This window comes from Tauraco erythrolophus, chromosome Z (genome assembly GCF_009769465.1).
Source record: "Tauraco erythrolophus isolate bTauEry1 chromosome Z, bTauEry1.pri, whole genome shotgun sequence".
NCBI classification, from domain to species: Eukaryota; Metazoa; Chordata; class Aves; order Musophagiformes; family Musophagidae; genus Tauraco; species Tauraco erythrolophus.
The window spans coordinates 66,791,416-66,817,399 of NC_141496.1; the positions used below are offsets into that span (position 1 = coordinate 66,791,416).

General features: G+C 36.3%; 1 protein-coding gene across 7 annotated transcripts in view; it reads right to left on the reverse strand.

Annotated features, from left to right (window-relative positions):
* The window catches only part of FER (FER tyrosine kinase), a 183,342-nt gene that overhangs the window by 118,852 nt on the left and 38,506 nt on the right, over positions 1-25,984 (reverse strand). For all 7 annotated transcript variants that reach the window (XM_086630057.1, XM_086630054.1, XM_086630055.1 and 4 more), the window contains 5 exons: positions 20,980-21,163; positions 18,011-18,148; positions 16,974-17,093; positions 11,240-11,362; positions 4,401-4,590 (listed from right to left, as the gene is read on the reverse strand). In XM_086630057.1, coding sequence (XP_086486183.1) covers positions 4,401-4,590; positions 11,240-11,362; positions 16,974-17,093; positions 18,011-18,148; positions 20,980-21,163 — 755 coding nt within the window. The remainder of the gene's footprint in view (positions 1-4,400; positions 4,591-11,239; positions 11,363-16,973; positions 17,094-18,010; positions 18,149-20,979; positions 21,164-25,984) is intronic.

Here is a 25,984-nt window from a genome sequence, read left to right on the forward strand (position 1 = left end):
CTTCTTCCCACAGATACATACTAGTTACTGACAAGAAATGGTTCAAAAGACTCATAATAGAAGATTTCATGTTAATATGTAAACTGTTTTTATGTTGCTTGTTGTTTGGTGTATTGCAGGTGTGGGGGTTGCTTATATGCAATTTGAAAAATCCGCTGTTGGCCAGCAGAGCACGTACCTGGCAGGCCTTGTTGCACGTACTGGCCACACGTGCAGCAACGCCATGTCAGTACCTTTTTCATAGACTCTGCTGAGGGTATAAAAGAGATGGCTCAGAGCGGAGCGGAAGGAGGCTACAGATAAACAGGTGATGCCCTCAAGGTGCCATGCCTGCCTCCCTTCTCCACGACGACCCTGCTGATTGACATCCTTCTGCTCAGCGGAATCTTGGGCATACTAATAGACGAAGCACACATTGGGCTTCAATATTTGCACCAGGATGAAAAGCCTTCTATTAGTTTTAGTAGCCATCGCGATGATTCTCTTAATAGTTTCTTGTCTGTTACACTTGCTCACAAAAATGATTGAACGGGCTGTAAAACAAGTCTGGATTGTTCAAAAACAAGAAGGGGGAATCATGCATTAGAGTCTTTCTATATATTGTTGTATTTAATTATTTGGAAAAAAAATTCAAAAAATCAGAGCAAAACCAAACCAAACCAAACCAAACCACCACCTCAGATTATTTAGATGTTAGCTAGATGAGAACGCACATTTTTTCCTCCACATTTCTGTGTCTCATATGCCTTTTTTAAACATATGACATGATGAAAACTTTCGATTATTCAGTCATAACTAGTCTTCTGGCACTGAGCTCCACCTGCTGACAAGTCTTTCAAGTATTGCAGAGCCTGAATAGCAAGTGTCAGTTTTATCAGTGGTTCCAGTATAATGCTGCAGTATGCAAAATAAATCTATATGAAACATTTCCATGGTGAGAAAACCATACAGTTTTAAATACATATTCTTAAAAATAATGGATTTGTACATTCATAATATTTGGTTTTACCATGTATGGAAAAAGGAGAAGACATAATAATGTGGCACACAGATTTCACTGTATTACTGTCAAAAAAAAATTACTATTTTATACTAACTAAATCTATTGTCAGTCTTAAGTAGTCCCTGAAGATTTCCTATTATGTAACAATTTCCAAGTCAATACAGATGCTGTAATTTTAAAGTCATTTGCATTTATGAAATGCAAACCACCACCATTGTACTTAACTACCTGACTAAACGTTTAACTGACTGCAATATTCCAAATATTACTGATGTTTCTATTTCTAATCAGACTGTAAGACATATAAAAGTTTTGTTGTTTTCTTTGTTTTAATTACGGTGGACTACTGCCATGCTCTGTTGATCATGCTAATAGCAGGAATACCACATGTGTCTTCAGACAAATTACAGGCCATACATCCATTTATTCAACATCTAAACACTGAAAAGTTAGTTCAAGCTTCCAGATACTGGTTATTTTTTGTAAAGTGACATAACATATAACAATTTGGATACTACAGCATTCTGGCAAGAAAACAGCTGTTTACAAGGAATAACCAGCTTTTTCTTAGTATCTATCTCCTTACTTTTATATAAGTATAGAAGAAAAAGCTAACCTTCTGATTACATAGTGCATAGTATAACTGTATAACTCTAAAGGGGCTCAAGACAGTATTTCAAGCTTGTAGCACCTTCAGCATTAAAATTGTCTCTGTCTTGCATGGTTATCTCAGTAGAAAGGTATAAATGCTAGACACAAGAAAAGATATTTTGTTTTTCCACATACAACGCCAAAATTGTTAAACGCCATATTCAGGAATTGTCAAAAATGGAATTGTTTTAACTCCTTGCTGTGCTATCATGACTGAACAAAACAGAATCATCCAGTAATTTCATTTTTTCTTAAAATATGTACATGACCACCAATATACTGCTATCATTCTACAAACAATAAAATACATTGACCAAACCAAACCATATTGAAGACACTAACAAAATATGAAACTTCCTACAGTTAACAGAAGCAAAAAAGGACAAGGAAACAAAGGCAGTTGTAATACACACTTAACACAACGCTGTCTATAAAAGCACATCGAACAGCATTTCAGAATTTCATTCCTTGTTAGTATTCTGTTGTACTGTTACCAAATGTAAGAGATGGAAAACAAAACTATTTGTGCACTGTTCCACTATGAAATTTGCTGTATTTATATGACACCATATAAATACTTAGAGACATAAAACTTTACAAAGTTGGTTTGTATATCATATTCTTACTTTTAAATTACCAAAAAAAATCCACCTGTGACTGAATACATGAAAATCTACTTCATATGCTTGCTTACAACACAAGCCAATTAAGATTTTGTCATTCTTTGGAAAAGAATTTGTAAAACAAGTGTTTACGATTAATTTCCAAAGAGGAATAAATAATCACATTCAAATGTTGTGTCAGACAACATTTAGGTGAACTGCTTTTAGATGAAGAGGAGAAACCTACACAGATTTTTAGCTGAAGAAACAACGACCCTCCTGAATGATACCAAGATGAGCATTAGCAGCAAGAACATTTCTGATCATTTAGCACCTGTATAATTTCAAGGAGTTTTACTAAAAAAAAAATCCCATTATAAAAATTACTAGGATGCTTATTTATATAAACAGCTCATCAGTATATGATATTTTCATCTTGAGATACAGTCAAGACTGCCCTCTCAAGGTACAGTTATTCAAAAAAGTTTAATTTAGATTGCAGTTGCATCTACCGCTTTTTAGCCAATTCTACTAGCACAGGGTATCAATAGTTAAACAAAACTTAAGTGGTATTTGCCTGTCTTAATAACTTACTCAAGGGAAATCACCCAGCATTTAAGCCATATTCCATTACTTTTCACACAAATTATAAGTCAAAATAGCAACATTTTTCTTATTCTCAGCACATTTAATGTTATTGTGCAAAATTTTGCACATTATGCAAAAATCTATTTCTTGCATCATTCTAGAAATCTCTAGAAACCTCCACCAGAAAAAAAAAAACCACAACCCCACAACATATCATAGATAACTTTTATTCAAAAAAAATTAACAAGTCAGACTTCTTCACTGCGTATTGTACATATACGCAAGGATTATTCTATACCACCCCTTGAAACTGAGATTTGGACACCAGAAGATAGACTTCAGTAATGTTGAACTAAGGTGGAAAAATATCATTCTCTTGATTAGACTTATCATCTCAACTAACCCTTACAGGCAATATTCACTAGCACTGCTACAGGATATTACATGAAATAAGTAACAAACTAGTCCACCCCAAAAAGATTCCAAGCCTCCTAACATTTCACAATCATTATCCTGATCCTTCCTTTCTCCACCTCCATCTTTTTGTGCTTTATCAACTCCTCCTAGATCGTGACAAGCATAGAATTTTGTAAAATAATGTTTCATACCAGTGAAAATGGCAACCACCTGCTAGGGCCTTGTAAATATTAAAAGAGAAGCAGCAGAAGCAAGAGAATACTGACAATTAAGTATAACCGTAGAATGGGAATGGAAGAAAAAACAAACTTGGTTCCACAAATAGACAGAGAAAACAAAAGCATTCCTCTCGGATACAACCATTTCATTATCATTTCACTGAGCTACTGCTCTGTGGGCCAAAAGAAATGGCAGGCTAAACCTATAAAGAAAACAAGTCCCAAGCATCTCTTACATGTCAAATCTAATCCATTAAAGCAAACACTACTGCTTGTCCCTTTAGTAAACAAGTACTGTTTGTTTGCTTTTTTATGTGTTCTACTATCTCTACACATAGCTGCATACAATTGAGAAAAGGAAGTCACATAAAATATTAGCACAGTACAGTACTTATTTAAATTATGTGGCATTTAATCAATAGCACAAAAAATTCTCTTTGATTTTTAAGAGCATATAAATATTTAAAAATAAGTTGCAAAGAAACCATAGTTTGTTTCTATTTTTAAAAAAAAGAGTAATTACAGTACCTAAAATAAATTTCTCGGTTACACAATGTGTGCAGTGATTCCAACAGCTTATACTCTTAGTTTTCTATCTACAACCGTGAATGCATTTCTTTAACACAACCAGAACAGTCATGTTTTTACACTTATGATTATAAAACAATCTTATAAGAACCTAGGCATCAAGTGTGCAGAAAACCAAATCAAGTCCAGAGATGAAGAGAGAGTGTAACAATTTATTGCAACTTAAAAAAAAAAAAAATCACATACTGAACTCTTTTTCTAAACAAGCCACCACAAATGCACAGTGAAGTTTATTCACTTCAGTCATCCCTACGAATATTTTGAGACTCTGATCCCAGGACTAAAGTACAATAGCAAGGCCACACAATTCAGTAAAACAGATGTAAAGCATACCATAGAAGTGACTGATCTGGCATCTTCCTCATAATTCACTACAGGTGGTGGCTCCTTCCCATCATTCTCCTGAACCTTTTGTTCCAGTAGTTCTTTCTGGGCTGCAAATTTTGCCTCAGAGCATCTTAATTGCTGAACCGTTTGCTTAAGTTCTTCCAGCGCTTGCTTTTGGCTCAGCAAGAGTACAATACTGCAGAGAAAAGTAACAAACATGATTTAAAATACATACTTTGCTTCATAAAAGGTTAAAAAAAAAAATCAACACTGGAACCTATTTTTCTTTTTTTCACTTTATTCCTTCATTTAATAAATGAAATTTTACTAAACTTTTGTAAGAAAGAGCATGAAAATTCCTCAACAGAATTATTTGTTCAAAGGCATAAACATGAAGTAACTCTAGAAAATCTTCAGCGGTACAAGATAATGCAAGCAAACATCTATTTTGCCATTCTCTTTTCTCAATCTATCACAGAAATCATGTCGCAATAAATGTAGGCAAAACTAATATTTTTTTCAGCTTTTGATCAAATTTATAAACACTGAGGTTCCTCATCCTTTATGGAAGAAACACATTTTTAGATTATGATTTCCCGTCATGAGAAATCCACTGCAATCCACACAGTTGTTGTAATTATAATTTGCACTATTAAACTCACCTTACATCCAGTAAAAATTTGTCTGGCATCAAGTTAGAGATATCTCTTACCTCTTCTGGACCAAAAGGTCCTCTACTACGTAAGTATTTCTGGACCACAGTCTAATATTCTTCTTACAAAGCTAAACAAATTGAACACCATGAGGAGGTAAAAGGATTTTTTTCTCGTCTTCTGCATGTTTTTATGGCTCTTCTCTGAATACCCCATACCCCTCATATCCCTGAATACTTCAAAATAGACATAATTCAAGCATTACTGAAGGACAACCAGACCACTTAGAGTATCTACAGCGGTGATGGTTTGATGTTGGGGGGGGGTTCTGGTGGCAGAAGCTGGCCACCAGATCAGACTCCCATCCCCCTCGGGGTTTGAGCCAATCGGCACCTCTGCGAATTGCCTTATTTACGTCGGGACAAAAGAACTGGAAAGGTGTGCCTGTGCCCAGGAGTGAGGAGAGGGGAGGAGGGCACTGCCCTCGCTCTCTGACCCCTGTCTGGGCGGCTGCCCACGCTACCCGCTGAGGATGGTGACGGCGGAGCCGATTGAGGAACTCAGGGAGCACCCCACTCCCGGGGTGCCTGCTGGGAGTGAGAGGGCATCCTCAGAGAGGACTGAGATCTGAGAGAAATGGCCACACAGACACCAGGTCAGGGAGATGGAACGGGATGAGGTGTGCTGGAGCTGTTTCCCCTGCAACAGGTGGTGAGATGGCAGGTGGCCCCCCTGCAGCCAGGACAGACTCGGTGGAGCAGAGACCCACTTGCAGCCCATGGAGAAGCCCACGTTGGAGAAGAGACGCCTGAGCCTGAGAGGTCATGGAGCATGGGATGCACGACGAGTAACTGTTAATAATGGAGCATGGGATGCACGACAAGGTAGTGAGGCATCTAGAGTCCGTGGGACGACCCACACCAAAGTGAGTGGCCACAACTCCCTAAGAATCCAAGACTGTGGTAAAGCCCGCACTGAAGCAATCTGATGGGGAAGGATTGCATCTTGCGGGTAGGACTCATGCTGGAGAATCACAGAATCAGAGAACGTTAGGGATTGGAAGGGACCTCAAAGGATCATCTAGTCCAATCCCCCTGCCGGAGCAGGACCAAATAGATCAGATCACACTAGAATGCGCCCAGGCGGGTTTTGAACATCTCCAGAGAAGGAGACTCCACAACCTCTCTGGGCAGCCTGTTCCAGTGTTCTGGTACCCTTACTGGGAAGAAGTTCTTCCTCATGTTTAAGTGGAACCTCCTATGTTCCAGCTTAGATCCATTTCCCCTTGTCCTATCATTGGATGCCACTGAGAAGAGCCTGGCTCCATCCTCATGACAGTCACCCTTTACATATTTATAAACATTAATGAGATCCCCCCTCAGTCTCCTCTTCTCCAAGCTAAAGAGACCCAGCTCCCTCAGCCTTTCCTCATACGGGAGAAGTTTGTGGATATTTTTTCCTTGTGAGCAGGGAATCCACTGGAGCAAGGGAAAATGGTGTAAGGATTCCTCTTCCTTCAAGAAAGGAGCAGCAGTAACAACATGGGATGAACTGACCTGCATACCCCCATTCCCTGTCTCCCTGCACCGCTGCGGGGGGAGGTAGAGCCCGGAAGAAAAGGAAAGCGGGGCGGGGGGGGGAAGTGTTGTTTTTAAGATCTGGCCTTGTTTTCTCTTTATCCTCTGAAGTAAACGGTTTTGTTCCCCTTTGTCCTTTCTAAGCAACTGTTAATAAATTGTTTTGCTTTAAGAAAGCCGAGTCTGTTTTGCCCAGGACCATGGTAGGTGGGTGCTCCCTCTCTGTTCTTGTCTCGACCCTCAGTTCTTTTATTATATATTTCTCCTCTCCATTTCACTGGAGAAGGAGCGAGAGAGCGGCTGTGTGGAGTTTAGTTGCCGGATCGGCCTAACCCACAACAACAGGTACCTAGATGACTATTATTGCCAAGAACTGCCAAAATCTAAGATGGACAGAAGCTGCCTAGCAGACAGAACCATCCACAGTACAATACAGACACCCTTAAACGCACTGAACTGGAGCCCAGTTGTGGTGGTGCAGTCACCATTCCAGGCCACTTTGCTATCTCAAGACAACGTTTTTTTTTCTTGTATTGGTTACAAGTGCAGTGAGTTGGGACGACCAGGCACTCGCTGACCATACCTGAAACTCCTGCTGCCTGCATCATAGCCTAACCTGCTAGGTGCCAGAACTATACAATCTGGAAAATACTGGAGTTGTACAGTTGCTGAGACACCAGAATCACCTACAAGTAGTTGTGGTCAAAATGAAAAAAAAGAGTACTGCACAAAGTCAATCATCTCACGATCCTATAAACATCGATCCTAAGTGAGATCCTTTGAGGTCTCAAGGATCGCAGTGGGCTGTGACCCAGCATCACCCCTTGAGCTGGGACACCTCTCAGGGTAGACTTTGAAAAGTAAATTTCACAAGATTCGCAGATCAGCCGCTGGTAGATGCTGACAAAGGAGAAGAGTGAGTAATTTACTACAATTAGATTTTGAAAGTTTTAAAGATTATTTGGTACCAATAACTTATTACAATTTACAAAGGAGAAAATCTAAATCATAGCTTAACCTCTGTATTTTTGTGTGTGTGTGTATGTGATGTACGAACCTCTATATTTTTGTGTGTGATTTAAGAATCTCTGTCGTAAATCTTGTGTGAACCTTGCCATTCTTGAATGTTTAACTGTTTCAGTATAATGAGTGTTGTTAAATCACTGCTAACTGGCTGATGATCAAGTGTCATTAAATACCATACCATCTAATTTTGTGATTTACCTAATAATAACAAATCCTAAACCGCTACTACCTCCAATTTGTGTAAAATTTCAACCTGCAACAAACTACCTCTCACTCTGTCTCATCCAGGACACCAGCGACACATGGCCTACAGAGATGCAGAGCTCTCACAGTCTGTAAGAACAGATGAAGGAGGCAGAGGGACCAGAACTATGAAGAATGAGGAGAGTGTAATGAAAAACCACAGTATTCTGTCACTTTATCTTCACGATAATCCCTGGAAGACAGACCTTCGTGCAAACTTTACCCTTAGAGAACAGAAGAAATCTGAAAGTCATCAATATTGACGTTCCTTCACAAACTGATGCCGAACCAAATGATTACTCAAACAGGTTCCAAAGTGATAAGGGAACCATCTGTCACAAAATCCTCATTGGCAGGAAAAGATAAACATCGTATCCCTATAGACGAGCATTGCACTAAGTCACCAAAGAACAGAACACTTTACAATCAGCAGAACGACCATTCATGCAGAAAGGATAAATATGATGTACGAAGACACAATCAGAGGACCTAAAACTAAGGTTTGGCATAAGACTGCACACATTTAAGAGCATCACACAAAAAAATGAACATTTATCCTGGTATTATCCTCAAGGTAATGTTCTTTCATCTGGTCCTCATTATGTCAGAGTGTAGATTTAGACTAGATATAAGAAACAAATTCTTCACTCTGAAGGTGATGAAGCACAGGAACAGATTGCCCAGAGAAGTTGTGGATGCCCCATCCCTGGAAGCGTTCAAGGCTGGGTTGGATGAGGCTTTGAGAAACTTAGTCTAGTGGAAGGTGTCCCTGCTCATGGCAGGGAGGTTAGAATGAGATGATCTTCAAGGTCCTTTCCAACCCAAACCATCCCATGATTCTATGAAAAAAAGAGATCGCCCTGTGAAAATGATGGCCTTCCAACATCAGCAGGGCTTTGGTGAATACACACTGGGTGGAATGACAACATCCCAAACACTGCATAGTTTCAACCCATCTTTGATCCAGAGATGACAAGACGCCCTGCAAGTGAAAAGTTAAGAGCTGTTCTCTTTCCTGAACTGTGGCAAGATGGATTATTGTCTAATTGGTTTACTCAAATCCAACATGGAATGTTCCCCATTCCACCTACGCATGAGGAATTAAAGTCTATGAAATTGCCTATGGCTTGCATGAGAGCAAACATTATAGTTCTTGTGGCTAGCAAGAGCTACTAGCAACCTCACTGAGTGAGATCTTGTATGAAGAATCCTTGCAAGACCAGAAGAGGGCAATAGGTTGAGAATCGGTAAAAAGGTGAACCGTATCAAACCCCAAATATTCAACATGCTATCATGTTGGGAAGGCAGGTGGTATGCTTGACAGACACATATATAAATAAAATTTAATTAAAACACTCTCTGTTGCAGGTGATACTGTTATTTGAAGGCGGAAAGGGATATTGATGCCAGAACAATAGTACCGATACAGCTAATATTAAGGAGGAACACCAAATCAGAGGCCTGGAAATAAACTTCTGTGCACGTCCTAATGAAAAGTGCAGCACATGCAAAGATCAACCTGTAGCATTGTCAGAATTAGGCACTGAGAAATGCTTTCAAGTCCCAACTCAGACTGCCACTGAAAAGTGATTAAACAACTCAGAACTTGTGGTACTGAAGCTGTGTCAAGAAGAACTGGGGAGACAGCTGAAGTCCAAACTGGTTCAAATGAAGAGACATAGAACATGATTTTGCAGACTTTTACCATAATTATGCCCAGATAAAGAGACCAGGAGATCTCCTCAGTACTGAAGGACAAAGCTCAGCACCTTGGGCAAGGCTAAACAATAACACAGGATCTAGTGCTTTTGCATTTGAAGTGGACCTCCTCACTTTCTTTCCTGATGACAGACTTGCATTGAACCGACACAATGACCTCTGGCTCAAGAGACACGTTTTCATTTATTGCTCAACTACCTTCACCTTTCATCTTGTCTTGCAGCACTGAGGCCAGTGCCATATACTATGACAGCAGTGAATAACAGGCAACAGTTGGATCCAAGTTCTTCTAGGGATCATAAATACATGCAGAAACATCCTGATCACTGCACTGCAGTTAAAAGGCAAAAAATGGGGTCTGTTGGAACAAGGCATGACCAATGGCAAATCAGAACTGAGGTGATTTCAGGGAAACTTTTATCTTAATTAGAAACTAAGCCAGAATTCATGCCTCTTAATTAGACCTAGAGGTACTGGTGCTGTTTGAACTGAAATCGTCTCCTCAACACCACAAACATCTGCTACAGTCAAAGCAGCCTACCCACAGCAAGAAACACAAGGATAGACTGAACTATTTTCAGAGATAACTGATAACAAAACAATACTGACAATATAATTTATCCTTTAAGTAACATGCAGCAAGAAAGGTAGGTCAAGAACCAAAAAATTGGAAAACATACTGTGAGTACATGTGAACTTCACCAAAGAACAGGAAAGCACCTAATCAAAACACTGATATCATACACTTACATAAAGTTTTGGATATGAAGAAACACTATTCAACATATCAAGTGACAAGATGTCTTCAACAAAGAGCTTCAAGACTTCTTCAATGAATGAAGACAGGATTACCAGACGACTTGCATTCAACTTCACTGGTACTTTAAACTAATGTTTATGACCAAGTTAGTAAGGTTATGACTGATTCCAACAAGAATCAGCAAAACATCACTACAAACAGAAAGTTTCTTTCTGTGTTGTATCAACTTCAGTTTAGAATGGGATGTGAATATTTTTTCTAATCAGAGGTAGAAAAAACCTAAAGATCTTGCCCAAGAATGATTCTTTATAATAATCTTTTATTTATGGCACTGTAAAACACTCATTAATCTCTCACCTTCATTATTTACTATGCAGTACCACAGGGTATCAGATCTACATTCAGTTTTGTAAAGAAAAAGCAATGAAGAATGAACCTGACAAGTTCCAAACATATTATAAAATAAGAAAAGAGCACGTCTTGCACATGACTCCGAAAAGTCTTTCCCAAAATTATATCTACACAATGAATTCCATCAAAGAGAGAGGCAATCTGAACTGAAGATTCTTCTTCCATCAAGCTGAAGTTATAATGCCAACCAAAGGTCCAGTTCTTTAGCCATTCTACCCTATGACAATTATATTAAACTAATGGAGCTCCTCAGCTCTCCCATGAATGAGGATTTGCAGTGAGTAAGGGCTATTTTTTAGATATGGAAAACTAACTTACTGTTGTTTTTCACAATAAGAACTTCTCACAAAAGTAGAACAAGATTAGTGATGGTTATTTCTTATTTAAGTCTTAGGAATTGCATTATAGATGCTTTTTCTTCAAATGATTGTATTTTGAAATTTCATTTCAACTTACTCGGACTTCTTTTCACAAGTCTTAGAGGATTCTTCTATTTTTTTCTCTAGTTCCAACACAAGTTCCTCTTTGCTCAAAAGGGTTTGCTGTGTCTGAATAAGTTCTTCTATTACTGTTTTTAACCTGTAAGACAGATTTCAGAAACCCACATTGTGAATACGCAAACTGTACACATTTAGGAACATTGTAATTTTTTTTCCTGAAGATGAAAAGGAGCGTTACTTTTTAAATTATCTTACTCAGTGCTTGGCGATCTTTTTTGTGGATAAACCTTTACATTAATTTATTAACTCAAATTATTACAGATCCCTAACTAGCCTATGCATATATACAATGTTACAGAATTATCTGCTGCCTGCAGTCTTCCCTATCAAAAACATTCTTTCCAGATTGTGATGAGTTCTGTGAATTAATGCCTTCCTAATATATTGCTAATTTATGAGATGCTTTATGAAAGACAAAAACCTTCCAACTCTTCAAATAGATGTTAAATAAATACACAGAATCAGTAGTTGGGCTGTATTCATCTCTAGAAATATCAAAAATACAAACCAACATCTTCTATTATAGGAGTGATCTGTATATTTTTCTCTACAATTAACTTTTTTAAAGCCACACAATCTTTGGTAATGGTTAGTTCAAAGGAAAGATAAAATTTGTACAAGAATGTAATAATACTAATAGAAAAGGAGTCATTGCACATTGAAATCATTACTGACACTTAGCAATTATGCTAGCAAACATTCCAATAACCAAAAAGTCAACAAATGTACAATAACATTTGCACTCTGAACAATGCAGATAAATGGCTCACATAATGATGAGTTCTAAAACGTGTATCTAAATATATACGTTGACTTCAAGCAATTGTTAAGCCAGGAGAACAATGTTTTTTAATAAATAAATAAATATGTACACCTCATTCACTTCTTGGCATTCATCTATCTATCTTTAACTATCTTGCTCTGCTTCCCCTATATTTTCAAGCCCAATTTCAATAAAAAAGTTACTAAAGTTAAGAGTGGAACAAAGGCAAAATACATATAGTACTTGCCACTGCACAGATCTATTGCCCCAAATCATTCCAGATTGGGGAGAGACACAAAAGGTCAACTGAGAGTAATTTACACAGACTCCAGATATCTGGGAGCCATGTTCCATGTCCATATATACCAAACTGAATGATTTGATTCTAAATGTTGAATTAGCTCTCTCTCTCCTCTCAATATATTTTACATAATGTTGATTAAACATATTCTTTATTCAGACAGTCCTGGATCTTATCTTGGAAGACTTAAATTACTATTAAAAAGCCATATAGTGAACAATAAAAGTTTATTTCCCAAATGAACAAGCATCTGCATGTGTTTATTCTGAGATAAAGGAAATACTTAAAACATTTCTCTCAAAGTAATATCCCAACAGCTCCCTTTTTAACAAACATTTTTAAGACTATCACAATCTGTATGCTGAACTTCTCAAAAATGACAACTTCCTTGCATTAAGTCTCCTATTTAATACCAAATAATTTTTTTCTTCTAATACCTTGCTAAAAAAGTAATTACCAATTTTTTAACTGCAGATACTGCTTTTTGATCAGCTTTCTAAGCAAAATTTTAATCAACATCATATTGGCTTAACAATTGATTTACAGGAAGCAGACGTTACATCTAATGATCAAGCACCAATACTCAAGAAATTAAACCCAAATTAATAAGATTGTTCATCATTGGAAGGTAAGAGTGTATACATGCAGAAAAAACATTAAAATATTTCGCCATTTCAAAAATATTAGTTTTTATATTTCAGCATCAGATTGAAAAAGTAAGTTGATTTACTTCTCTCCGAAACTTCTGAGATACTTTAGGACATTTGTGTTTATCTTAGAAAAAAAAAAAAAAACAAAAAAACAAAGTAACTATATATACCTTGCATTTAATCTTGATTTTTTGTTGTAAACGACAAATATCAATAAAAATAAATGCTTGTGCTTACAGAACCTGTACTTCAGGAGATTTTTTTAAACTGATTTCGATATTAACTGACATACCCATTGATCAACACTTGCTTCATCACAGTTGTCTCCTCTGAATTTTTAATGCATGCATCTTCAAAGTATAAACTTTTACTCTGTTATACTTTTCAACATATCTCAATATTAGTCAGTGACAGTCATCAACATTTATCAGGAGACACCATAACTCTCTCATTACTTATTAGCTAGTGAATATTGACTTTTAACCACTCCTGTCAAAACTTCATTTATAAATATAAACTTACCTAAAAATGTAAAAGTAAGTCAGTTTTCTCTTCATATTTCCTTAAAATATATTTCATGAAAACCTTTAAAGAGTAACGTATGTAAAGCTGTCATTCTTCTCTCACACAAAACAACCGATTCGACCAAAAATTATTGGTTCCAACTCAACATACGTCTTTGAATCTATTAAAAGTCTGTCAAATAAATCCATCGTGTCTACTAGATTTATTATATTTAGTAGATACTGAAGGCAGTTCTCCTCTGCAGAAGCACAATGATGTAGTATTTTGAAGATCCAAGGCCATGATCTCAGTACTAAAGATTAACAGTCAAATTTCCATTGTTTCAGCACATACAGAATGGAAAAAGTCATCATCCATGGATAATGGACGTAATACATGTATCTTACTTGCAAATTTCTAGTCATACACAGTAAGTCGATGCAAATACCCCTCGGGTTTTTTGGCTGCAGTGGTTCTAAAGCAAGACTATAACAAAATATATCTAAAATGCAGTTAAAAAGGTACGTGAGCAAAGGCAGCTGGAAAGAACTAAGCAGTTCTAAAGGAAGAGTTCTCACAGTTCTAGCAGCAAGTGCTAGAAGGACCTTCACAAAAATCTGCACAGCTTAATATGTTCATAATAATCCAAATAAAAGGACAGTTTAAAAAGCCTCAAAGAATGCTGACAGTTCAATGTTATTTGAGGTAGGGGGAAGGGGCAGAACGTGAAGAATACAAAAGGATTAGTCTCGATCTTATAATACTTAATAACTGGACTGTCATTTAGAAGATTAATTTCAATGCATATTGAAATAAGCAAATAAACTGGGGAAAAACAATCCAAAGCTTTATTTATGCAAGGAATCACCATGACCAATCAGAAATGAGATCTGGAATTACAGTAGATGATTCCATGAAAAGATGGGCTTGATATACTGCAATGATCAGAAAATCAAACAGAATGATTCTCTAGGATTTGTTAAAAACAAAGCAGAACAAGAATACGAGAAACTTCATTATGCCTCTCTCTAAACTATGCATCTGGACTACCTGCGCAATTCTGGTCAATTCATCTCAGAAACAATATAGTAACCTTGAAAATATTCACATAAAGATGACAAGCTTGATAAAGAATATGAGTAAGTTTTGCAAAAGGACAGAGTAAAGCTAAAGATGGCTCTGAAAAAGAGATCACAGAGTAGGAGTATGACAGAAGTTTACAATATCATGAGTGGAAAGAAGTGGATATTTCGCATTCTCTGCCAAGACAAGAGTTTAAGAGCCATAAAATGAAATTAAGAAGTGGCAGGTTCTCATAATATGTAGTTAATCTCTGGAATTCCTTGACCAAAAATTTTGTGGACAACAGATACTTGTACTTATTGAAACTGACCAGACAAGTTCACAAAAAAGAAAAGATCTCTAAGGCTATTATAAACTACCTGTAAGGCTATTATAAACAAATACTACTTCTGTCTCAAAATATTTTTAAGCTGAAAATTAGGGGAGGTTCAGAGATCACTCTGAGGAAACAGTATTGCACGATCATACTATTCTTGTTCTCCTCCCTAGACTTTTCCCTGTTGGCTAATATAAGAGAAGAAAGATGATTAGGTCAATCTTTGGTCTGACCTAATACAGTTAAACTTTTTTGCTCAGAGTCCTAGTATAATCTATACCAGAAAGTGAGCATCTTAAACACTTGTAAGAGCTATTTGATTCCTGCTCCAAAAATAATATCACACCATAAAATTTCTCTCATAAAAAATTCTAAGTGGATTTGTAACAGGACACACTGGAAACTGTATTGAAAATGTGTAGATGTAGGCAAATATGCAGACATGCATTTATAAACACAAATATGCATTTCATTAGAATCATTTACTAGAAAAGTAGCATTTTATCTCTTTCACTTTGACATGCTGATGTCTTATTTCTAAACAATGGGATACAGAAGACAAGCCAAACAAGAATTAATTTATCTTTTTGAGCTATGGAAGGCAAAACCTTTGAAAAACTGTAATACTTTATTGAAAAGGGAGATTTAGTATATGTATTTTTCCTGTTACTGTGCTGAAGTACATCTAGATGTACAACATTTACAGAGTTTAAACAGGAATAATCACAATTTAGTAAAGATGCAGAATATACTATAAAGAGAAACATGTTTAAAGGGAAGGGAGGGGCTTTAAGTATAAAGAGCTCCTTTCATAAGGAAGATGAAGCTGCTTCAGGACTAAGGAAGAGTCTGAGAAAGGAGGCTGAAAGTTCATATCGAACAAGTTATTTCAATACCTATTGAAGAATAAATTTTCAAGTAGCAATCAGATTGCACAGGAAACAAGAGAGGACAATTAATGACCTTGAAAAGGAATTAATAAAATCCAGAGATTCTGTCACGTTGAGAAAATATACCAATTAGAATAATCTGCAGAAGACACTGCAATGCATTTATGTTTGAAATACCTTACTGCTATTAGGACTCACTATGATTTTAGTTTTCAGAAAAACTAACAAGAATAAAGGGTCATAGTTTGATTAAGCAGAAAATAAAAATTTAAAAACTCTTAAAAAACTCCACAACACACCTTTGATATATTACTTGGATCAGTTATGCTTTCTAAAGTAAAGAACTTCAAATAAGTCAAACATGGGCCGAAATACAGTAGAGACAAGAAAAAAAATCATCAATCAATGAAATTCTGCATTTTCCATTTTAAATTGCTATGATCAACATAAAAAAAAAAAATTAAAATTGGCAATCTCACAAGTGTCTGCATCAGAATATTTTGTCAGAAGTTGAGGATGATAAAATAATAAGAATACAATAACCCCAGCAGGAGATTTATTTCCCAGGAACAAATGATTAAAGGTGAAGATGGTAAAAGTAATGAAAAGTTTAACCAGGCAATGCATTAACAAAATACATAGAGGTAGTTTATCACCTTGCATAGCTAAAATCTCCATGAAATACAATACAACAGTTATATCTGTGTTAGTAAATCAATGCATTTTAAAGGTTATAATAACGAGTAAGAATTGCCTTTGGAAAATGAAAGCAAATGCTTACAAAACAAGTGAAATAAATATATTCATGAAAATTGAATCATTACATCACTGTACTCAGTGTTTTCATCGAAAGATTTTAGTATTTTTCCTGGATTACTGAATGTGGAAACACTTTTGAGAAGATGAATCAGCATGTTCCCAACAGGGATACATGGTGGATTTGAGGCATTGTATAAATTAACTGGTAAGGAGAGAAACACATACTGAAAGTTCTGGCAAGTTTTGGGGGGGACTGGGGAGGAGTATTTTGTGCAAAGGAAAAATAAAACCAGCATGGGAAAGAGTCTGTAGCGTGAATACACTATTCTCAGAAACTGGACCTTAAAAATGAGGACGCGTAAGCCTAGATATAAGGTACAACAATATTTCCAAAGGATGAAAAGGCTTCTAAAGAAAGACTTACGTGACTTGTAAACTTTCTGCTGTTAGATTATTCCACATGATCTCATTAGCTTGAAGGTTTTCATTTTCCTCTAGTAAAGACGTATCAAACTCTATTTCTTGTTCAACAACTTCTGATGGCCTAATTGCATAAATAAATATTGTATTTTCAAAATTAACATGTACCTTTCAGTAGGTCATAAAATAAATCATTACGTTTTGAATTATTTTAATAACTAGAACATAGTGAAAATTACATATGAAACAAAAGGTAGCAATTGGATACATACTCTTCTTCCATTTTAAGGGACATAGCCTTAAAATCATATCAGATAACAAAATGGCATACAATTCTTTGAATCTGACTCACAGCATAACCAAGGTTCTCAAGGGGTATCAATGTGAATGGATCCACTCTTAGCTGATCCTGCTACAAACCTGCACATGACAATTATCAGTTCACATGTAACAACAACAAAGATAATGCAAGAAGTCTTAGGATTATTTCTGTACACACTGATAAAGACTAACAGTTCAATAAATGGCAAACATAGTTTATTTTTAACGTAAAAAAACTTTCTTGCATTATCTTTCTGCAGTCTCAGGCACTGCTCAACCTGTAATAACTGCACAGTACACAGAGGTACCCAGATTTCACTTCAAACTAGATTGGACAGTACAAGAAATAAAGCAGAGAAACTTAGTTTAGCCCAGAATACAAACAGCATCCAAATACACAGTAAATCAACTCACACTGAATCTGGACTTTCATGTATAGTCTGCTGTCAGTACCAAAGTTATGGCTCTTCACATGTAATAATGGTAACTGGAATTTTGTTTTTCTAGAGCCAGTCAGGTTAAAAACATGACTTTCAGCCAGTTTTCTGCACGTGCAAGCTAAACAATCTTCAAATTAGGATAAAGGTTAACAAGTGACAACGTAAAAGGAACCGAAACAGAAACAAATTCAACTACAATCAATTTAATCAGTGTTGCAGTATAATGCAGGGTTTTCTCAAGAATAAACATGTACGTGCACACTAAGATGAAAACGTATACCTGTGAGTATCTATGAAGTCATTATACTCAGAGTTAGGGTCTATCTGTTCAACCGAGGTCTGGATCTCTTTATGGACATTCACGATCTCTTCTGTTACAAGACTGGTGATCTGGCTATACTCATCCAAGATTCCTTTTCTAGAGAGGAAAAAAAATTCTAGTGTGTAACATGGCCCTGAAGGCATAGATGGCATTGAAGATGCTTCAAACTTTCAATTTGCTGTTTCTACAAACTCTTGTTGCAACTGGCTAAAAAGGGAGAAAATAAGACAATATATTACTCAAAGAAAAAACAGATCAACTGTGGCCTTTTCTTTACAGATTGGCTATGATGGAGAAGTCTCTAAAACCATTCCTTGTATTGATTTCAGTGCATCTGCATACAGGGTAGCTAAACTAAAAACTGTAGAGACTATAAGGAAAAAGAACGTATGCAGCTCATTGATGACACTTCTTCAAAAAGGACTTACCATGCTTGTTAGAACCTACACTACAGCTTTTCATGTTCGGACTGACAAAATAAATATTTTCTGGCATAAGGCAACACAAATCCCGACATAGCGTGCGTTTCCTTTAAAGAATGGTTTTCTTTCCCGTTTAACTATCTTCTTTCATATATTTATTTTATGATTTGGTCATTGAGACAACAATAAGCATACATTACAAGGTAGAATATATTTCAAAGAAGAAACAAAATCAAGAAACAAGTTCCTATAAGAAAGTACAAGCCACGCAGCCTTGTCTTTACCTGCTCCCGAGAGTGGGAAAAACCAAGTGAACAGGGAACAGTAAAAGAACAGGTAATATTGTGCCGCTACTCTTAATAGCATCCAGTGACACATACTCAAAATACCCTCCTGTTCTCTTTAAATTTTAGTTTTCCATAAATGAACTCTCATAATCATTTCATATTTCAATTTTATCTTGGATAAATTTGCTAGTTTGCAAGGCTCTGAAGCATGATGTTCTTTCTTAAAATACTGATGAATTTTGGCCAGCTCAGAGGAACATGCAGAGAAGAAAGAATCAATAGATATTTCCTGCATAAGATCTCAAGTTATGTGTACTCTGTAAAAAAAGTTACGTGACTGGATTTTTGCAGTACTTTTTTTCTGAGAGAAAACAGACAAGAGAAGGCATTAAATCTTGTGCTTTGGCCGCAAACAACATGTGTGAAAAAGTTCCAGAAAATAGTTCAAAGAGCGTGACCAAATGATAGGTGAATGTCAACTACAGCAATGCTATATCAAAGAGAAAGGGAATCTATGTCAATTACAAGGAAAAAAAAAAAATCATTAGCAATGTTAATCTACACTTCTTCAAGTTTATTAAATTAATTTCTCTGCAAAATCAGGATTATTAAGTAAGTATGGTTCACACAGATGGCCACACCAAGCTCTATATCTGAAATCACCACCTCTTTTTGTACACTGAAGATAACCAGAAAGGAGTAATTTTCCAGTACATTCAGATCTCACAAAAAATGTTTATGTAGCGACAAAAATACTTTTTTTACAGGTTTTTACTCCACATATAGCAAACGTAAGCAGGTTCAACAGGTTCTTTTATCATACAACTCTTCAGTGAATTTGCAAGGGCATGCAGTGACAGGACAAAGGGCAATGGCTTTAAACTGAAAGAGGGCAGATTTAGATTGGATATAAGGAAGAAATTCTTCCCTCTGAGGATGGTGAGGCACTGGAACAGGTTGCCCAGAGAAGCTGTGGATACCCCATCCCTGGCAGTGTTCAAGGCCAGGTTGGATGGGGCTTTGGGCAACCTGGTGTAGTGGAGGGTTTCCCTGTCCATGGCAGGGGGGTTGGAACTACATCATCTTTGAGGTCCCTTTCAACTCTAACCGTTCTATGATTCTATGACTATTATATCTCACAATTCCAAAATATCACTTTAATTACAGCATACAAATTTAACTTTAGCCTTTTGCTGTAATTTTGCATACAAAATTAAGATTAAGATTAAAAGGACTGCACAGAGAGTACTAAAAATGTCTACTTCATTTCAATACCTGCACCAGAATCAAAGGAATTAATACAATACTTCATAGAGCAACTAATGGTGTTTGCACCACATAAGCACATAAAGCATGAAATCTCCAACATTCCCTTGCTTCCTGTGTACTGAAGTCAAGATGAATGTAGACTTCAGAGAACATATGAAAATGTGTTAAAGAAGAGTGCCTCACATCTAAATAAATCATAACTCCATGAAAAAGTAACTGCCCTTCCTTTTAGACTAAGTCATTTAAAAAACACCCCAGAAAGACCTACAGAACAGACTTCCTAATGAACTCTCATTCTTCAGGAAAGACAAAGAGGCAGCCTGGTGGTTACAAAAGAAAATTGGGCTTAAAGTCCTCGTTGTCTGTTCTCTAAGATTATCAGTTTGCACATCTTCTGTAATGATGTAAAAAAATAATCTTTTGGGAAAAAGGTAATTGTATTTTTAAAGTTGGATTCCTTACAATGAGATCAGGTTTATATGATGACTTTACTTCTCTCACACATATGACTAACCACGCATCTGCCTGGCCCTCGTCTACAAAGACCTGCAAGACAGTTGGCCAGTTTAAACCAAATTTGTTGCCAGTGGAATCTTGTATAAATAAGACGACCAGAGAGGTGACAAAATTGCCATAGTATATCAGCTGAAGGACAAAGCATGAACTCAGCTACAAACACTGTAGTTAATCTGCAAGATTTTAAGTTTTTATGAGAAGAGAGTGTCTCACTAGAATGTTCAAGTAACCACTCAAAACTACTGTCTGCATTATTTGGATAGTCTTTTCTAAGCACAATTATTGTCAACTGAAAGATGAAAACATCTTTTTTGTTATCCCTTGATGTACAATTAATTAATCACCGTTTATTATTTTCAAATAAGCCTATAAATTATTTTGAATACTACACATAAAATTCTGCAAGTTAAAAACATATAGGAATACATCTTACAGGGCTTTAATCATTTCTTCTTGCATCTTCTGTAGTGAATCAAGTAATAGAGGAAGTGTAGTATCATAATACTGGTGCTGATGTAACTGTGCTCCTTTCAGTGCCAACACATACTGATTATGCAACACATGAAGCTTCATAGTGGCTTTATCACACCGATCTTTGGCTTTCTCAGTCTCCTTTCCTAAGAGAAAACAAAAAAAAGAAAAATACACGTGGTGATTTGAAAGTATACAAACTTGTAGATGATGTAAATCTAGTAGATTTATGGTAAGTTTGCACCTTTTTCTCTTCTAAAGTCTTTTCAAAGTATTTCTCTGAAGAAGGTACAACCTGACCGTTTTCAGGTCATTAATAAGACCAAATGTCTTGGTTTTATAATTAAAAGACTAAATAAGAAAAAACTCTTGTATTTTCTTTGAGCAGAAATGTGAGAATTCTTTATGTAAAAGTATACAAAAAACACTATCTACAGGTATGAAATAATACACTACACACAGGTATAAAATAATATAACTATGAAGAATAAAGAAATTCATAAACATGACTATCACATTGCTAATCTTTTATTTGCCTCAGAAAAAATAAACATTTTTAATGAAGAAAGTAAGAGATGTCCTACTAGGTCAGATCCACGATTCATTAAAAATCTGTCATTTATTGTGAGCAAGAGATCTGTTGCTACATATCATTCCAATAAAGCAACAGTGCAGTCTACACACAAGTCGCGGAACTCTCACACTATTATTTCTGTCCAAAACGTGCAGCTTCTCTTACAACTTAACTTTTCCTTACCACTGTCAGTATCCTGATCAGGAGGTTGGCTCTACACTATTAAAGACTAGAAGTGTCCAAGTTCATGCTGAAAAGACCAGTTCAGTGCTGATCCTGAGAGCTACAAGCTACTTCAAGAGGTCACCTATTCTATTCTTTGCCACAATAATTGCACAACTATGTGACACATGTTTTTATGATTTTCCTAAGATCTCCAATGACAGATAACTTTGCAACTTCCTAGTACCACTCAGGTCTAGTGCTGTGCCAGCTGAAAGCATTCTCCCACCTCCCTGCACCTTCACTATCCACTGTAAATCTTTATTGCTTTAATTTAAACCCTTAATTCATGTGTGTCACAGAATGTTAGGGATTGGAAGGGACCTCGAAGGATCATCTAGTCCAATCCCCCGTCATGGATATGAAAAACAGATTCTACTATCCTCTGCAATCTGTCTTTTAGATATCAGATTACATACTCTCCTCTTCTGTCCAATCTTCTAAACTTCATACTAACAGACCTATAGGTCTTCCCTTGTAAGTTGTGTCGTCTTTTTTGCAGTTGACTGGCTCACAACCTTACACAAATGCAACTTCAGTCAAGGCTCAAAGCCAAAGAATAACTTCACATTCTAGACACTTCTACCTCATTAAAAAAGTATGCCTTTTTTTAATACTGTACAAACATGGCATCAATGATTACTTTTGCTTTGGCATTTGATCCTGCCAAGTAACACTATTTTTTTTGAGACTCATCTCTCAGTTTATCAAACTATTTTTAACACTGCAGCTGCCCTCCAGTGCACTTTCAATCCTTTCAAGGCATTGTGATGCCTGGGAATTTAATAAACTAACTCTGAATCAAAGTAAGGAAACAAAGAAAGACCACCCAAACCTAATTTCAATATATATCCCACAATATACCATAAGATACATTCTGACAGGACCTCATTAACACCCATTCTCCAAGCAGCTTTATGAAAACAGTTTTGCATCTCTACTAGAATATTTTCAACTTGATCATGCATTGTCCTTGTCATAAAAGGATATGAGTACTTTGACATAATCCCCTACTGAGACACATAGGTTCTTACTCATATCCTTGTTATATTCTTGCTATTTATGAATAGTCTCATTACTTTTTCAGAAACTGAAGACATTTTATAGGAATACAGTATTTGCAATTATCAAGTGCAGATTCACAATTACCTGCACAGATAAACATACACTAATTAAACCTACCTTGTTCAGATCACTATATTTCTTATAACCTTAAAATAATTTAAGTAATAAAAAAGACTGTATTTTAACATTTCTATGACCTACCCCAAAACAGTTGAGAAAAAAAGAAAAAGGAAGCGTTCGTAGCTAAGTGGCAGAACAAAGGTTTGAAAGCAGACCTTGAAAAGTTGAAATTGTGTTATATAAGGAACACACAAAAGATTGTGAACTCCAATAAATTAAAATACAGAAACACGTCAAAACAAAGTTGAGGGTAAAACTTGTAAAACAGTAACAAATCCTCTTTCATATACACTGGAATCAGCAAGCTTGTCAGACAATGTAAGTGACACTCACTATATAGGAGCTGGTAGGGAAAAAAAAAAATTTTTTTTGCTTCTCTGTTCACTATGAAAGATGTTCAGAGATTTCCAGGCTGAAATGTTGCTTTATGAAAGTCAATGAATCTCTCTTCTGAGGTGTCAGAAGAAGAGGTTAGAGAATAAATGATATAAATAAAAAGAAATTATGAAGACTGGATGGTGTTTAGCTTTAGAACTTTAAAGAAACTTGAGACAAGTTTTAGATGAAATATTATGATTAGTTTTTACAGGAGAAAGTAGGCACTCAATGGAGTGCCCCAGGAATATCAGCTGGGGCCTGATACATGAGGTGATAAAGATGAAGAAGATGCTGTCTAAAGGAAGCAAATAGGGGAACCAAATACGAAGAACTGGAAAAAACCCTTCAGATGTACAGATTAAATTACAAAATGGTAAATTAAGGTTAGTGTGAATATTTATATAGATGCATATGGGGGAAAAAAACTGTTCCAGCTTAGCAATCCATAGGAAGATTACTGAATGCCCTCAGGAATGAGATCTTGGGGTTAGTGCAGAACGATCGATGGAAATGTTAACTCAGTGTTCAGCAGCCATTGGACAAGATGTTATTTAGCAAAGGACTAGATAGTATTATGTCACTGATTAAATCCACACAACACAATATGCAGTTCTTCAACCTCAAGGATGACATATTTGAAATGAAAAAGGTTTAGAGCATCAACCACCAGAAAGGTAGGAAACACAAGGAATCCAGAAGAAATGACTAAAATGAGGGCTGCTTAAGCGCAAGGAGACTGAGGAGCAACACATGAGAGGGGACACACAGTTAACAGACCTTCCCAACCTTTCAGTGTAGCAACTGTAAGGCATTATATGGACATCGTATGCACTTTGTTAAAAACAAAGCGTATGCTTCTTCGCCTAGCATGTAGCTAACCTGTGCAATTTTTCAGTCAAAGTTATTGTGAGCATGAAAAACTTGTGCAGTTTAATAGTGAATGGACATGTATACACACAAAAAAAACAACAAACTTGAAGAGCTACTAAGAGAAACAGTACTTCTGACTCAGGAACTGCCTAGGTAACAAATTACCATAAAGTTGAGATAGCTGTCTATCTGTCCCCTCCTATGGCTCTCTAGACATTTGCTACCTTGCCACTGTCAGCTACACTTTAAACACAGAGTAATAAAAATTACTTTAGAAGGGTATTATGTATGTCATTTAATTGAAAATAATCTAATTGCTGACCTAATTTTATATGTGGGAAAAACAGATTTCTTACACTATAGTGTAGCTAAAAGAACGAAGTTACTCTGTACAAGAAAGAGAAAATACATCTCCAGAGTTGTCACCAGAGAAGTATTTTTCATTTAGGTATGAATGAAACAATCCACTTTAAAAAATTCTGTAAAACTGCTTTGGAGAGACAACAATCTCGACTCTCTCTAAAACATTTGCCAGAGATAACAGGCTTTGTCTTTGGCAAACAACGAAACCTCAGGTTTCAGGGGAAGACTACAATTTTTTTTATTTCCCCAAAACGTAAAAACATTGCACTATTTCTTTCTAAATTAAATATAGATCATTTGGAGGAAAAAAAAAATCAACACATTATGCTCAGAATAATATCGCAGAAGTTAAAACACCACCAAAAACTTGCACGTCTGAAGCATTGTATGAATATAATGCAAAGGTATACAATCCCATTTTTGCATCTGTCTTGAGGACTAAATTCCCTCTCTATATACATTATTTCTCAATGAATTTCAGAATAAACCAAAGCATCGTATACACTCAGTTCCTAAATACAGTAGGCTACAGTGTCAACGTGGTCATCTGCAGACCAAGAGATACACACTATAAGGTGTTTGGGGAGAATGAGAGGCATGTGAACATGGAGAAATAACGGAAGGTGACTGAAGAGGGTTTGGAGGGGAAGAGATCAAGTAGTAGTTACAGTATAGGGAATGGATGAAAAAGGAGAGGACAGGGCAGCTGGAAATCAGAGCTGAAAGCACCAAGTTTTGCTTGCCCTGGCCCATTCCCTTGGCAGATCCACTGGCCAGGAAAACTGGGCAAGGTGGTAGCAGAGGGAGAAATACTGGATTATTTCCTGGGTTTATTCTGTGTTTGGCCACTCATACTCAGGCATGCTCTAGATTAAAAAATCCAAAATTATCTCCATACGTCACAGTTTAAGAGCTTAAAACCTTCAACTTGTCTTTACAATACATCTTCTATCAGCTTTCAGCTTACCAAAAATCAGCATATGTCAAACTACACCATGTACCATCAGTACAGGATTCTGACCTATGAACCACAACAGCCTTCAACAGTTAAACTGAACTGAAAATTTACACTAAAAATGATCACAACCACGTAACTAGAGACTTATCAATACTATCTCTCTCTTTCAGTAACCTAATTAATGGCTAAACTATCCCATTTTCCCTTCTGCCTTGAGGACTCAATTCCTTTGCTATACATTATTCCTTAGCAGAACACTTCAACTAATTGCAAAATAAATCAAATCACCATATACACTCAACTTTTAAATACAGCCTTTGGACCTATAATTAATACAAGAATCACAGCTACAGTATTATTTCCACATTGTAATTTGTTATTTAAAGTAGCAAAATGCAGTGAGGCAGAGTACACAGT